Source organism: Medicago sativa, chromosome 6, assembly GCF_051527215.1.
Source record: "Medicago sativa cultivar Bolivia chromosome 6, Bolivia_mono, whole genome shotgun sequence".
NCBI lineage: Eukaryota > Viridiplantae > Streptophyta > Magnoliopsida > Fabales > Fabaceae > Medicago > Medicago sativa.
The window spans coordinates 75,722,111-75,739,253 of NC_140754.1; the positions used below are offsets into that span (position 1 = coordinate 75,722,111).

At 33.9% G+C, this 17,143-nt stretch overlaps 1 protein-coding gene and 1 pseudogene across 1 annotated transcript; one reads left to right on the forward strand and one right to left on the reverse strand.

The window, feature by feature from the left end:
- The first annotated feature begins 835 nt into the window (after positions 1-835).
- On the forward strand, positions 836-6,868 carry LOC146916851 (enolase). Its single transcript, XM_085718745.1, has 17 exons — positions 836-1,028; positions 1,377-1,440; positions 2,586-2,650; positions 2,909-2,956; positions 3,058-3,144; positions 3,262-3,342; positions 3,430-3,531; positions 3,619-3,699; positions 3,806-3,880; positions 4,137-4,199; positions 4,273-4,353; positions 4,460-4,654; positions 4,749-4,799; positions 4,922-5,010; positions 5,103-5,154; positions 6,059-6,115; positions 6,397-6,868. The coding sequence occupies exons 1-17, from the start codon at positions 960-962 to the stop codon at positions 6,475-6,477; spliced, it is 1,341 nt and encodes a 446-aa protein (XP_085574871.1). The 5' UTR covers positions 836-959; the 3' UTR covers positions 6,478-6,868.
- A 1,972-nt stretch (positions 6,869-8,840) lies between these two features.
- Positions 8,841-16,253, reverse strand: LOC146916852 (uncharacterized; annotated as a pseudogene).
- Positions 16,254-17,143: the final 890 nt, after the last annotated feature.

The window sequence follows — 17,143 nt, forward strand, 5'->3', positions numbered from 1 at the left end:
TCTGAGTTGCAAAAAAAGATAACAATTATTAAACTTCCTTTTTTCAATTATATTTACAAGGTAGAGTGATTGTGATAACAAGTTGCTTACGGGTCTTCAAAACAAATTCAGATAAAGCCACTTCAGGTAGTGGAGTAATTGTAATAATAAGTTAGAATTGATAGGGTATGGTTTAAAAGGTGTGGTGGTGAAGGAATTGGCTTAAATAGAAAGGGTATGGTTTTGAGATGAAAAGAAGAAAAGGAGAGGTAAGAAGAAGAAGAAAGGGGTAAAAATGTAAATTCACGTGAGGGAGAGGCAGTGGGTGGTGGCGGTGGGATGAAACCAGATGAGAGGGAGAGGAAGAAGAAGAGGGCATTTTTGACATTTCACCATGTCTTTCTCTCATTAAGGGTAAAAATGTTCTTTTCAGCCTGGTTTGATGACATGTCAACCTCTACACCTAGTCATCACTTGCCACATGGATGCCACGTCGGTAATAACAATCCACTTAAAAAAAAAACGTGATTAAGATTAATTTTAAGATAATTAATATTTTCAATGACAAAATAAAAAGATTAGTAACTTCAAAGACAAAAACTCAAATGACATACATTTACACAGTGGCACCCAGGTTCTTAACTCGTGGCACCTAGGAAACTTGCAGTATAAGCATATTCTTCTCTATGTGCTTGGTGATGGGCCCACACCAGCTTCTAAAACAAGACTGATACCTAAACCCATCTCAACCGTACATTAATCTTTCCTTTTCCCACGACCAACGGTCCAGATTCACCACCCCTCACTAACAGCCACGTGTGCAACCACCTATATATATTCCACTCCCACTCAGACACTCACTCGATCATTTTCATTTTCACCTCATTGTCACTTTCTCGAGAAAAAAACCCTCAGAAAATCACAGAAACACTGAGAAAATTTAAAAAAAAAAAAAACACGAGAATTTGATTCTTGCAACGATGGTGGTTACGATCAAGATTGTTAAAGCTCGTCAGATCTTCGATAGCCGTGGAAATCCAACCGTCGAAGTGAGTTTCGTGTTTTTTTTCTTTTTCGTTTTTTTGTTTGGAAACTGAGAAAATGAGCGGGAAAATGAAGAAAAGTATATTTCATTTTATGAAATTAATTAATACTATTATTATCTCAGTAGCACCGACACTTCTAATCGAATAAGTGTCGGAGACACCAGCACATGTTATTATATTTAATATTTTCATCGGCGTCGATGTGTCTGTATCCGGTGTCTGTGTCGGTGCTTCATTGATTATTACTTTTCATTGATTATTACAGGTTTTGGTGTGTTTTTTATTTTGTCTAATTTTAGGAATTTGTTTATGAGAAGCTGTAGTTTCTGATTTTGGTTTGGTTATTGTTAGGTTGATGTTACTCTTAGTGATGGAACATTTGCTAGAGCTGCTGTTCCTAGTGGTGCTTCAACAGGTGAATGATTAGTGCAAATTTGATTTGATTTCGTGTTTGTGTGTGTTGATTTTGTTGTACTGTTTGTGTGATTTGAGGAATGTTTTGATTTGGTACATTTTTGTAGGGATTTATTGTTTTGTTTTGTGAAATAGAAAGGAATGTTGAAGTTGATGTGATGTTTTGTGGTTTCTAATTTTAACTAAACTGTGTGACATGTGTGTACTATGTAGTAAATTATTGTTTATGTTTTTGCATAGACATGTGGCTTGTGTACTATGTAACACTGACACGTGTGATTACATTTAATAAGTTTCATTTTCTCAAATTATTAGCATCTATGTGTCAGTGTTCTGTCTTGCTTCATACACCCTCCGGTCACTATTATAAGCAAAAATCAATATTCTAGGTTCATTCATTAAATGATGTATGTATAGCCTACATACATCATTTAATGAATGAACCTAAAATGTTGATTTTTGCTTATAATAGTGACCGGAGGGTGTAGGCTTTTGTGTTTCAAAAGGTAAATGATTGATGCTTGTTTGAGATATTGATATCGAAGAGAAAATTGAATTTGATTTTGTGCTTGTTTGTTGATTTTAGGAATATTTGGATTAGGTACGTTTTTTGTGGTACATTATTGACTGTGTTGTGACGAAATAGAAATTAGAAATGAATGTTGAACTTGAAGGGATGCTTTGTGGTTTTTAACTAACATGTATATGACTGGTGTACTATATAGGACTCAAACTTTAGATTATTGAATGTGCGTCCGACATGTGGCCAATGCAACATTGACACATGTGTAATGCATTTTTTAGGAATATTTTGATTTGTTGCACTTTTGCATGCGTTTTTATAAGTAAGTTATTGATTATGGATGGTGTGAGAAAATAGAAATGAATTTAGAACTTGATGTTTTGTTGTTTCTAACTAGCATGCATGATGCATGACTTGTGTACTATGTAGGACTAACATGTCAAATTGATTGCACGTTGGACACGTGTCTGATGCAAAACTGACATGTGGTTATGTTTAATTCATTAATCACTTTCGTTTTCTCAGATTATTATCAGCGTCTCTGTGTCTGAGCTTCATAGCTTTTATTGGTAGTGCAGAAAGTCATGTGTTATGACTCATAAATCGTTTTATTTTTGTTAAAGGTGTCTATGAAGCTCTGGAATTGAGGGATGGAGGCTCAGACTACCTCGGGAAAGGTGTTCTTAAGGTACTTGATACATTTTTTTGTTTCACATTGATGTATTTAGAAGTTCTTTTCTAATTTTGGGAAGAATGATGGATTTCCTTTTAAAAATCTCAGTATCTGTTTGATAATATGCTTTATAATTTTGTCCCTAATCCCTTTTTACTATATATTTTTGTTTACCAGTAACTTATGTTTGTTTTAGGTAAGTTATTTTTATCTGTTATTTTTTCCTGAATGAATTGGAGCTGATAATAAGATTCCAAATTTGTTTTGGCTTAGGCTGTCGAGAATGTGAATTCAATTATAGCACCTGCTCTTCTTGGCAAGGTATTGTGGAACTATAATATTGGGTTATTTGGACATGTTGTATTGTTTTTAAATCCAGTTTTTACAGAGTGGCTGAATTTGTTATCTGTGTTTACATACAGGACCCAACCAAGCAGACTGAAATCGACAATTTTATGGTACAGCAGCTTGATGGAACTGTTAATGAGTGGGGATGGTGCAAGCAGAAGGTATCACTATAGGATTTTTTTTTGGTTATTTTTTGTGACTGCGTTTATGGAGACGGTAATAGACTAATAGGCATTAATTTTTTGCTGATTGGGTTTCCACAATCTTGTAATTTTCAGCTTGGAGCCAATGCTATTTTGGCCGTGTCACTCGCTGTCTGTAAAGCTGGTGCTTTAGCTAAGAAAATTCCCCTGTACAAGGTATGTGAGGTTCTAGTAACGATAGTTTCTATCTGGTTAGATTGTGTTCTCATGGATTGTTTTGGTATATTTTCAAAAACAAATCAGCATATTGCAAATCTAGCTGGGAACAAGACTTTGGTATTGCCTGTACCTTCATTCAATGTTATCAATGGAGGCTCACATGCAGGAAATAAGCTTGCAATGCAGGTAAAATCTTGTTTAATATATTATATTATATGTATTGATTAGGGTTGTTTTTTAATTCAAATTCTTATCCTTCTGCCTCTTATATAGGAATTTATGGTTCTCCCTGTTGGGGCATCTTCTTTCAAAGAAGCAATGAAGATGGGTGTAGAAGTATACCATCATCTAAAGGTTAATGTCCTTTTTGCCCAACTTGTTTTAGAATAAAAGCAAAAATGGATGACAGGATTCTTTTTGATTTACTGCCATCAATTAAGATATTGTGTTTGCCTTATAGGCTGTGATTAAAAAGAAGTATGGACAAGACGCTACTAATGTGGGTGATGAAGGTGGCTTTGCTCCTAATATCCAGGTCCTTACATGCTTCTTCTGGTTTTTGTGATCTAAGTGTTACCTAAAAGTAGTTCATGATTTGAGTTCTCGCAATTAGTGGACTCGTTTATTTTGTTTGCATATTGGGATCTTTTGTAGTGTGATAATTCAAATGGGCATACAAAATTATTTCTGCTGTTACTCTATATTCTATACAAACATTAACCATCTCTAGACATTTTCATGTTGCTGAAATGCAGTTTTTAAATTTTATAAATGTTCTGTTTAATGTATAGGAAAACAAAGAAGGACTTGAGCTTCTGAAAACTGCCATTGCGAAAGCTGGTTATACTGGAAAGGTTGAATATTCATCTACTGAACCTGACTTAGCATCTTAATACATATATGAATGATTAATTTCTATCCGTCCAGGTCGTAATTGGGATGGATGTTGCTGCTTCAGAATTTTATGATAACAAGGGCAAAACATACGACTTGAATTTCAAGGAAGAGGTAGACAACTTAAGAACTTTTCCTGAAGTTTCTCTATTTTTATTCCTTTGTTGAGATATATTTCTTGTCAAATGCTTTAACTAGGTAAGTGACTACCTTCTTGCAGAATAACGATGGATCAGAGAAAATCTCAGGAGACAGCTTAAAGAACGTGTACAAGTCATTTGTGTCAGACTACCCAATTGTCTCAATTGAGGATCCATTCGATCAGGATGACTGGGAGCACTATGCAAAATTAACAGCTGAAATGGGTCAGCAAGTACAGATCGTTGGTGATGATCTCCTTGTTACTAACCCAAAGGTACTTTATTAACTTTCAAACTTAGGAGTTATGTTCCACAAACATGTATCCTGTTGTGTTTTTAACATTATTCTGTTTAATATTGGTTCCTTAGCGTGTGGAAAAAGCAATTAAAGAGAAGTCCTGCAATGCCCTTTTGTTGAAGGTAAATTTACCTTCGGCCGTAATTTTTTATTTATTAGCGGACGAAGAGTTCCGTCTTAATGAACTATCCTTTTAATTCTCTATCAAATCTGATGAGAATTTTCTTTATAACCTATTCCATAGGTGAATCAAATTGGTAGTGTAACTGAAAGTATTGAAGCTGTGAGAATGTCTAAGCAAGCTGGCTGGGGTGTCATGGCTAGCCACCGAAGGTATTGAACGTCCATTGTTTTCCCATTCAGTTCTGTTTTCTAATGTCATTTTCCGTACATAGACACTAATGTGTTAATCTTGTTTATTGTAGTGGTGAAACTGAGGATACCTTCATTGCTGATCTCTCAGTTGGGCTAGCAACAGTAAGTTATCGTTTGCTTTTTGAGTAAATTAGACTCCCCTCCCCTCAAAGATGCTTGAATTACACTCCCCTCCCCTCTTATGTTAAAATATACATTCCCCTCCCCTCTTATTTAAAACATATTAGAAAACGTTTCACTCCCCTCCCCTAAGAGAAGATTTTGAATTGCATTTTTCCCTCCTCTCTTATGTTAAAACCTACACTTTACTCCCTCAATATTTTTTTTTTTTTATTTCTAATAATCTAGCAAAAAAATAATAATCTAACACGCTTAGAAAAAAAATAGTATTGCGGGTCTATTTTAATATAATAAAAAATTGAATACATATTTTTTGCTATTTTTTATCCACAATTTCAATAACATGTAGTTTTAATCCCTATTATGAAATATGAAACAACCCAAAATAAAATTAAAATATGTGAAGAATTACTAAAGACAATAAAGCATGGTTATTTAAAAGTTAATTTTATACTTTAAATTATAAAATCAATAGCAAAATATTTAAATTTAATTATCATTGACATTTAAATTATAAAGAAATGAATTAATTTTTTTAAATGGTGGTTTAAAATTTATATATATCATAAAAATATTTATTTATATTAAAATAGATTAAAGTGTGGTGCATATTTAATTATTAATGGAGGGGGTTGTAATTCAAGCATTTTATAAGGGAGGGGAGTATAAATTTTACTTTTCGAGGGAGGGGAGTGTATATTTTAACATCAGAGGGGAGGGGAGTGTTATTCAAGCATCTTTGAGGGGAGGGGAGTGTAATTTACTCTTGCTTTTTCCGATAAGCTTCATGTCAAACAATTCATGTCAAGATTTTGTAACTTGGAATTTTTTTACCTTCTCTGTTGAAGCTTATAAGATTTGATCATTCTATGTCATTGTTTAACAGGGTCAGATCAAGACGGGAGCTCCCTGCAGATCTGAAAGGCTTGCTAAGTACAACCAGGTAAAACCACAAAACTCCTTATCTTTGATAATTGAGCTGAATGCGGTCTCCTTCAATAGCTAGTTATGCAATTGAAAATTGTATTTTGTAATGCCATGTCCATTTGATTTAAAAGCTCTTTTGCTTCTATTTTATTGTAATATTTGTTCAATATTTATTTCCATAATATTGCATGCCTTAGGGCCAACAAAAGAATAATGTGAAATAAAATTGAGATGTAGATAGCTCTATGTGGATTTAAGTTAGACCATTGTTTTGAACCTCTTTGATCTGCGTTGCAGCTTCTTAGGATTGAGGAGGAGCTTGGTGCTGCAGCAGTCTATGCTGGTTCCAAATTCAGGGCTCCGGTTGAGCCCTATTGATATTTGAATGCAAACTGCAGCAGTTTATGCTGGTTCCAAACTCAGAGCCTTGGTGGAGCTTTATTGATATTTTGATGCAAACTGCGTTAAATAAGTTTCTATTGACGCTGACAGCACGGGCATATCTGATATATTTCTACACATGTTGAACCGTCTGTATAAGAGAATAGTTTTTTATGAAGAACTCTAAAAAAAATATATATGGTTTTGTCGAGTGTGTAATTTTGGAACAAGGGCAATAGAGAAGTACTTGAATTTGAGGTGTCTGTTTGGGTTGGCTTTGAATTTGAGGTGTCTGTTTGGGGTGGCTTGGCTTGTTTAAATATCAAATATTGGCACTAATTCTGGGTGGATTATATTGATTTTTATGCAGATCTTGACTTGTGAAAAATATTATTTACCATCATATAGTTCATATGTGTACATGTCATTGAACTCATTCATAAACAGCACACCTATGTCTAAAAGTTTAAAGTTTGGCATTGTATGGTAGGGAATAAGTTAAGTATTGAATCAAGCAAGGCATGCATTCACTAACTTTCATTCACATATATGAATGACATGATAGTAAATATTTCTTTTTCAGCTCTCGACTTTTCAATTTCCAAATTTTAATGTATTATTTGTAAGTGTGAAATCCTCATCTTTTACTTCTCAGTTTATTACAATTTATTACAAGTTTTCCCTAGATTATTCACACTTTTTATGACTTCAAAAGTAAAATAATCTCCACATGCGAACATACGAACCTACATATGATATAGGTAAATGATGAATACTACCAGATTGTCATGGGTAAATTCTAGACATACTTTTAAAAAAGTTTGTTGTAAAAAATATATATTAATTTTTTTTAACCAAATTGATGTTTGCATTTGAAAGACTTTGGTATTGTGGCTTGAGACCATAAATACCAAATCATAAAATCTATTTAAATTTGTTCAAACGTTTTACATATCAAATTGTACGTGTTTTAAAAGAATGTGAAACTAGTTCGATTCTTGGGTGGAATAATTCTTGGTTAGATTATATTTACTTCACAATCGAGCTTCAGATTACCAAGTCCCTATTTTATGAAAATCAGAGGGTTAACACAAAAAAAAAAATGAAAGTGGATTTGAGTCTTTCTTCATAATCATACTAAGTCAAAATACTAAGTGATTGTTAGGTATTGTGCTTGCAAAACAGAGTTTGATAGAAATCACGGCAATTTTTGATCACGAAAAAAAATTTGGAGCTTGAATCACGAAAAAAATGCAACGAGAAGCGTACAAACATGCTAGTACGGTCCAATTTTTGATCACTAACAATTCAGGAGATTTTGACCGTACTATCAAAGTATAAGCTTTTAACTCCTAAAAAAAATTTAAAACATACCTTAAATAAAATCTAGGGTTAATTATGTTTTTGGTCCCTACAAAATTGCGACCTTGTAAGTTTAGTCCTTACTTAATTTTAATACTTTTTTTTAATCCCTACAAAAAATTTCTGCACTCAATATTAGTCCTTACTCAATCCAAATTTGTTTAATTTATGCTTAAACTCTTAAGTTTTTCAACAATTTTTTACAGGCGTGTTAATAACGTTATTAAAAGGTCCTCTGAAAAAAATATCGCAAAAATTTGATTTCTACGTCCATATTTTTGTTACTTATATCTTAAACTTTTGTCATTTTAAAAAAATCATATTTAATTTATTTCATGTTAAAAAATTATAGATTTTAGTAAATGAACCTTTCATAGTGTTCTAAACTTGTATAAAAAGAATCGTTAAAAAATTTAAGAGTTTAAGGATAATTAAACAAAATTTATTTTAGCAGGGACTAAAATTATAAGTAAATTTTTTTTTTGTAGGGATTAAAAAAGCTATTAAAATTAAGTAAGGACTAAACTTAGAAGGTCGCAATTTTATAGGGACCAAAAACATATTTAACCCTAAAATCTAAAGTATAAGCTTAAAATTGGACCGTACTATCAAAGACTAAACGGTCTAAAATAATGTAGTGTTTTTGATCACTAAAGTGAGAATTACATAACAAATTCATTTTGATCACTAACAATTTTTGATGGACCAATTCAGTGTTTGATAAAAATAAAACTGAATTTAGTCTTTAACTTTTTCATACTAAACTCAAAGTAATCTTTGATTCATTGTAATAAAAAACACCATGACCTACTAATTTGGGTTTATTTTAGTTAGGGACATAATAGGTTCGCCAAAACATTGTGATGATTATTAAGATATACTAGACTTTCGACCCGTGCTTCCGCACGGGTCATACAAAAGAAAAATTAAAGCGCAAATGTGAAAGGGATCATTTTACTTGAAACCAAAAAATAGTATAATTCAATTCATAAAATTAATCGTCAGAAACCTTTGTAATGCACCATATTAAACAATTTCCACGACATCAACCCTGTTACGGTAACATGACATATAAATTTAATGATATAGTTTATTGAAAAAAGAAAATCCAACGTCTGTCGACATAAAAATAGTACCAAAATGCAATAAAAACATGACTACAAAACCAAGTGCTACACATTACGGAAAACTTCTTTATAGACCACATTTGATGTCACATTAGTATCTTGACCGTCCTCGTCATTGATCAACATCTTTAAACCATCCCTCGAAGTAACCCTCGATACTGCGACGTACAATTGTCCATGTGAAAAAACAGGAGACGGTAGATAGACACCAACATTTTTCAAAGACTGACCCTGACTCTTGTTAATAGTCATTGCAAATGAGACAGACAACGGAAACTGCCTTCGTTTAAACTTGAACGGAATTCTAGTATCAGACGGTTCTAGCGATAACCTTGGAATAAACACCTTTTCACCTATATTAGACCCAGATATTATCTCTGCCTCGAGCACAAATTTACCCATCTTTGTAATAATCAATCTTGTACCGTTACATAAGCCCAAATTTTGATCTATGGTCCTCAATAACATCATAGGTACTCCTACTTTCAATCGAATCTTATGGTTTGGCAATCCGGAGGCAACAATGGTGTTGAGAAATTCAGGCGTGTGGATGTCGTCTAGTGCGTCACCGCCTAGGTTTTTATGATAAGGTGTATCATAACTCAAATAAATTTTCTCCTCACCAGGAATCAAGTCTAACACATAATCATTAACCTGATCAACAATTGTATTCTTTGGTGCCAATATTGCTTTACTTTGAAAATATTCTGATTTACCAATGTTTCCTAACAAATTTGGGTAAGTGCTTTCAACAATAGATGCAATAGGATTACCTGAACTTGGAATAAGCAAGTCGGACGGGATTTCAACGGATATGTCGACATCATTGATTACCCCAGTTGTACCATCCCCAATGCTTAAAACCCAGTCAGAAAACAACTTCCTCTCTTCAATGTCTGCTTCAGATGCGCCACTTAAAACCCTCATATTTTTTGTAAGAGTAAGGACTTCACAGTACCTCCATAAATTAGATGAGTTAACTGTACCGTAGACAATCTCTGGCCTGGTAGCTTTGGGCATAACCGGTAATATCTGTCTGAAATCTCCACCTAAGACAACAACCTTACCACCAAAGGGTATGTCCTTGTTTCTCTCATCTACGGTCTTTAGAACATCTCTCAAGGATCTATCCAGTGCTTCGAAACAATGCTTGTGCATCATTGGCGCTTCATCCCATATGATAAGTTTAGCCTTAATTACCAGCGATGCCAACGGTGTATTTGGAGTAACTCCACACATTGAGGTCTCGTCGATTATAAAAGGGAGACCGAATCTTGAATGTGCAGTTCTTCCACCGGGTATAAGCAAGGCAGCAATCCCACTGGATGCACATGCCAAAACAATCTCACCCTCAGACCTCAATGCAGCTGACAATGCCCTCCAAATAAATGTCTTCCCCGTACCACCATAACCATACAGGAAAAAAAAACCCAGGCCTGTCTTCCCTGACTCTTGTAATGATTGTATCATATATATTACGTTGTTCCGAAGTCATGGTCGACATCAACTGGGCATGTTCAGCAGCTAGTAAAGACTTATTATAATTCATCTCATCATAAATCAATCTATTTTCGACATCAGTGACCAACGATACATCGGCTGTTGGCATTGGAGGAAAATCAGACAAACTCTTCCCAAAACTCTGCAACAACGTTTCTAGCTCGGCCAATGCATACGCCTCCAACTGCTCATCAGTCAACCGTAAATCTGGTAGAGAAATCAAGGTTGTTAAAAATCAGCAGGAATTGTATGTCGAAAATATATACGGGAAAAAAACAACCATGTTCATGTAATTTTGATAAATAAACATACGTATGAATGCAGTGAATAGAGCTTATTTTTTTCAACTTCAGACAATAAACACTTATGTTATAAATAGTTATTCATTCATAATTAATGTAAATTGTCATTAGAATAATTATTTAGCAGAAACGCAAAATCACTATTAGATTTACCAATATCACTGCATGTAATTTGAGTAAACAACGGTAGTTACTTTCGTATAAAGACAAATGCATGTATTGTCAGAGATGGAAAATTATCTGAGGAGGAAAAATGGATAAACATAATTATTATGTAATTAAAAATAATAAATTAGCAATAAAATAAACCTGGAGCTCCAAGCACCCGCCTCTGTTTGTGAAGAATGTCATCAATTAAACTTGCAGATGTAGAATTCCAGACAACATTTGGTCTGGCAAATTGATCAGATACCATCAGTTCTACAAAGAGTCTACGTAAATAAGTGCCAGTGCCCCAAAGACTTGCTTCCATTATCGCGTCTATAAACTCCTTGTCATCATCCAGTAATCCCATAGCGTAGCAGGCCTCCTTGAAAGTATTGTATTTTACACTGTTGACCGTCTTGATGTCATCAAAAGATGTCGGACCTTTGATGTAGTTTAAGAGAGTTCTCAGGTAAAACCTTTCGCCGGAACCTGGTGGAGCAAAATGGACCCTTCCTATCGAAAAACCAACTTGCCTAGGAGTCCATTCATGATCCGTTGCTTTCCACACGAATTTCGTCGGGAATTGATTGTACGTCATATTTCTTGCTTCTGGATACTTTTGATTTGCTTTCATCCAGGCCAAAAACTTTGTAGTTTTTCTATGCGATCGCTCTACAACTTCTTCAATATCCTCGTTCTCTTCATACATAATTGAATGCTCATTTTCTAAATGATAATTTAACCGTTCAACCGAAGGTTCTCTGTAATGTATGTCAAAAGCGAATATTCTCCAAGCAGCTTCACACGCGGACAAATACCGACAATCATAATACATTTTTATCTCATCCAAATCACTTTCACCTCCACCACTATAAAAGTTTGCGGTGACGCGATCATGTCCCTTGTTCACATATTTGAAAAGGTATTTGATAGAACGATATTGGTTGCACCACTCGACATTGATATGAGCATTGTACTTCAAGAGCAGTGTTCTATTATACGGCACAACAAACCTGTTGTCTGCAAAACACTCTCCTTTTTTTACATAAACTCCATTGTCCCTTCTTCTGTAAACTGGATATCCATCTTTATCGATCATGGTTTGGTCCACAAATTTCTTTGGAAAGTGCTTGGTACATTTATTTTTTAGCATGCAAGGTGAACCTGTGTTTTGGTCACCACATGGGCCGTGAATCATTAGCGTAGTCACTATATTAAATAACTCCACATCTGTATCTTTGTTTGGAATCTCTGCTGATATAATCTTGTCAAGATCCTCAGGCTTCTTACAACGATAACTTGGCTTCAAAAACACCAGTATGTGTGCATGAGGTAGCCCACGTTTTTGAAATTCAATAGTATATATAACTGCAGACATAACAGAGAAGCTCTAAATAAGTTAACTTAATGGTAAATTAATGTAAGAAATAAAGTATTGCACAAATGTCATATAATTAGGGAGTCGTGGATAACTATTGAATATTGGTTATAAAATACCTCTAATAAACATTATATTTACATAGAAGATGCATAATATGAGACATGGATTGACATACTATTTCATCAATTTGCCGTATGGAATTAATTGAAATTCATTTTAATATTTGCATCGTGGATTATAATATAGAGATGAAGTAGCAATAGAAAGCAAATTCAAATTCCTTACAACGGAACATAACATACATAAATAAAATGCTACAGTTGGGACCAAAACTTTAGTGTAAATATTACTCACCTGCCCGGACTTCTCCAAATATTTGGCCCTTCTTGATCTCCTTTATGAGATGATCGAGTTTTAACTTGAAAATTCTGCAAGACAAATCTGGTCTATCTGCTGGTTTTAGATTATGCAATTTGAGAAAATCAACAACTTCCGGCCATTTATGATTGCAAGTAAACGTGATGAACAGATCGGGATATCCAATCCATCCACAAATAGCCATTGCATCCTGATAGTTTTGGATCATGTACCGTGGACCACCGACAAAAGTCGCGGGCAAAATAACTCTTTTTCCAGTAGTAGCCGGATTTGTCTCTCCTCTTAGAAGTGCTTCGGTTAATCCTTTATACATATGCGCCCTTAACTCTTTTTGATGATCTCTTGCATACCTTAATCTGGCATACTCTATCATACTGAACCCGTCGACTAAAAATTGGTGGAGCAACCTCCTTGAAAAAACAATAGTTGAATAAATCGTTTCTCTATGCTGGATCATATAAGCCATCCATTCTAATAGAGTGACATATAGCCTTTTTATCTGTGACTTCTTGGATGTTTCATTGTACCTGATATATTTTCGATAACCATCATGTCCTCTTGGAAACAAAAGCGGATATTGCAACGGTAAGTAAGATGGCTCAAGAATAGAAATTCTCTTCAAAGCACCAGATCTTTCTTCGACAACAACATCTCTTTCAAAATCAGAAGAATCAAAGTCTCCGACTATCAAAGCTGCAACCTCTGACGCTGTAGGCAAATTATACCTCCGACCATCCCGATTTCTCTTGCCTAATATTCTTAGCTTGACAGTAGGGGCATTTCTCGCCTTCAAAGTATCTCTTGCAGTTCTATACTGTTTGGCGTAGGAATTGACATCATCAAGAATGTCCCTAAGGTCAGTAACAATTGACGATTTCATCGAATCGTTGTCGTCATCCATCCTACAAACAAAAGCCAAATATCAATATGTACGGTATGAAAGCTTTACTCCAGAGAGTGGAATGAAAAATAAATATCGAAATCAGCAAAGTATAAAACATTTTACCCCACAGCTGCCATTCTATTCTTGATTTCATTGTCGGTGTCATAAACGTACAATTGAGCAAACTTTGGTACATCTCCTTCCATTGGCAGCAAACTACCAATCCGATGATAGTTTTCGCCATTGAGAACAAACGTCGGAGGAGCATTCCCACTATTCATAGAGCTGTCAATCTTTCCACCCATCGATGTGAAGGCAAACATACTGTTAAAAGATCGAATATTTTCCATAAAGTACTTGCTTCTTCTATTGTCAGAGTAATACAAATCAGCGAGAGGTTCAGGCAATGGTGGGTACGCAATTTTGATCCTCCCTTCCTTGCAACACATAGAGAATTCTGGCACTATTGGCTTGCACTCCTTGCGAGTCCTCTCTCCATACCACATGTGTGATCCACAATCTTTGCATATACAATCCGGCTGCCCGAAATCCTCGTAACTTACACTTTCAACAGAATCTGAAAATAACGGGAGTATCATGAATTGTATATATTGTAACAATGTCTTGGATGAAAGTAAACATATTTATATTTAAATTACAAATAATGGTACCTGATTGAAGAGATGAAAATACTCCCAACGACATATCGGTGCAATTCTGATGCACAATGTCAGAGCTGATGTCTGTTCACATGCAACAGCTATATACGTCAAGAAATTATCGTTCGACTAATATAATTTTACGATGAGAATTCATATTCATCCAATACGATATTAGCAACACAAATATAAAGTTACAGAGACAAAAAACAACATTACCTGAATTTGGTGGAATATCGTCATCTTCTAAATTTTGAAGGCAGTTTCCAACGATTAATTCTTCAGTAGCAGACGTGACAGACGACAAAATTGTGTTTGTGGCTTGAAAAAGATGGTTCTGGTTTACACTTACATCATCATCCAAATGAATCACTGAAAGAACAGAAATAATCATCTTGCTTTTAGACTTCCTAGATGCTATTTGGTGCACTGAAGCGTAAAAATATATAAGTATATAATGAAACATAAATAAATATACCAACCTTATAAACATGTTAGCGTTTTTTTAATAAGAATAAACATAGGAAAGAGGAAAAATATAACGACTAAGAAGGTCCTTATTTATATATGCTTTAGAAAAGCAGTTTAGAAAAGAGTGAAGACAATAAAGAGGATTATCAAGATAAATAAATCTCAAAAACATTATTTGAATATAAAACAATGAAAGATTATGTTATAGTTAACATTCACACATGCAGCTAAATGCCTGATTCATATTCATACCCTCTGTCGAAGCATGTCCTATGATTTATACACTAAATATATTATGTTGTCACATTTCCATCGATTGATAAGAACTTACAGGTATAAATTAAGATAAAGAAGGCATCAAATGTTAATAACTAAAAAGTGTAACATTTAAGAGAACAAAATGCGGGACAAAAACATTGTTAACCAACTAAAAGACAGAAACAAATCCCTTGTAGTTAAGTCTTTATAATTTCTATAAAATATAGCATGATCAAGAATAATGGTATTCACTAAATTTCATCTTTCCGGTTTCCTTTTTTGTACACACACTCCATTTAAGCACAGTAATTATAAATTAATAAGTTGGACCTCACAAATTCTCGTGTTTGATAGCAATGTTTTTATTATATCAGCTTGCCTTCACTAATAAGTTTAATATGTCAAACTCTGCAGCGTCAAAAGGAAAGATTGATTCAGGAGTTGAGGGTTGGTTTGGTTTACATGTATTGTATGAATCTTATATTAATTTTTACCTAAACTATATATCTCTAATATATAGAGACAAAAAATCTCTATATATTAATTCGAACTGATATGGGTCTGATATATAGAGACAAAAAAAATCTCTATATATTAATTCGGATATATAGAGACAAAAGATGGTGCTGATCATACTATGCATTTTACATTTCATATTATAGAGACAAAAAAATCATAATATACATCAGACGTGAAGGCGGATAGTACGAAGAAATTAGGAATTCGAACTATGTTTCCTTAAAAATGCAAATACCTTCCTTTCTGTATTTGACGTACTTGCTCTATTTTTCGCACAATTCTTTTAATTGCAAACATTCTACTAAATGTAATTTTAGAAGGGCAGCGGGAATGATGAAAAGCATTTCAAGATTCAAATTCCTGCACCGTTAAAATAGAATAGCATGCAAAATAAGTTTGTTCTCTGCTAGTTTACCTTCATTGTCCGGTATATCAGAATCCTCGCGGTTTTCATCACACATGCCATCGAAGGATCCAACAGTATGGTCGTGAGGCACATGTGTTGCATTTGTTAAAACATGTCCACCGGTTCCAAGGATTTCGTTGGTCTGGCTATTAGAACCGCGCCTATTCGGTACTTCTGCAAATAAACATCCATATTTTAGGAAAAATAGGTGAAACAATTACTAATAGTGTTGCGGTGCTTGTGCTTGACTAACCATTTGTGATGTCGGATAAAGGATTTCTGTTAGAGACGTTTAAACTTGTATGAGATGAAGGTTGATGTGAAACAATTACTGAATTATCATATATTTGCACAATTTTGCGCCTCTTGCTATTATCCATGAAGCGAATGGGAACGTGAATTGTAACAGCACAATTAAAAGGAATTGTTGTTCTATGTAAGTGAAGTGGATAGGTTAATGGCTCTATTATAATCTGTCAACATGAATTGAAACAACACAATTAATAGGAGCAGATATACGAATTAGGATCAGAGTGGTGCCTTGTTTCATATGATGCTGTTTTTATTAATGAGAATTTTTTAATATGAGTAGATATAATCGCATAAGAATAGGAGCAGATATAAGGAATAGGATCACAGTGGACAAAGTAACAAACAAAATTTTACAAATCTCTTAATAGTATGAAAAGAGAATTTTTTTTTATTAAAAGAAAAGTTGGTTTCTATTTTTTTGGGCGACCACATCCCTTTTATTTGGTAAATCGTTTTTTTCTTTGATTAAAACAATAGCTGAGTGGTTACATCCAGTTACATTGAAACATCATTATCTACTCTTTTTTTTTTCTGTTACATCCTTTTTTTTTTTTAAGAATCTACTTTTTTTTTTAAATAAACCAATCAGCTATGTTACTTCCTTAGTTTTCAGTTTTATATTCCTATTATAATTCTATAATAACAAATCATAAGAGATGAAAGAATAAGGAAATAGCATGAGTATATTATCAAGACCTTGGAGCTATGAGGGTACACGTGAAATATACAAACATATGAATAGGTGCTCAATATATGAGATAAACATATGAATTTAATATTCTTTTTTTTATAGGATAAATGTCCATCCTATATGAATTGCATATTCTTGCTACTTCTATGATAGATGATATCTTGGCTGGATTTAAAAAAAAACACTTATAGCCAATGCATCAAATTTTTCTACATTAGATGATCATCAAGTCATGTAATCTATGTTTTCCCTAAAGAGAAAAAAGTC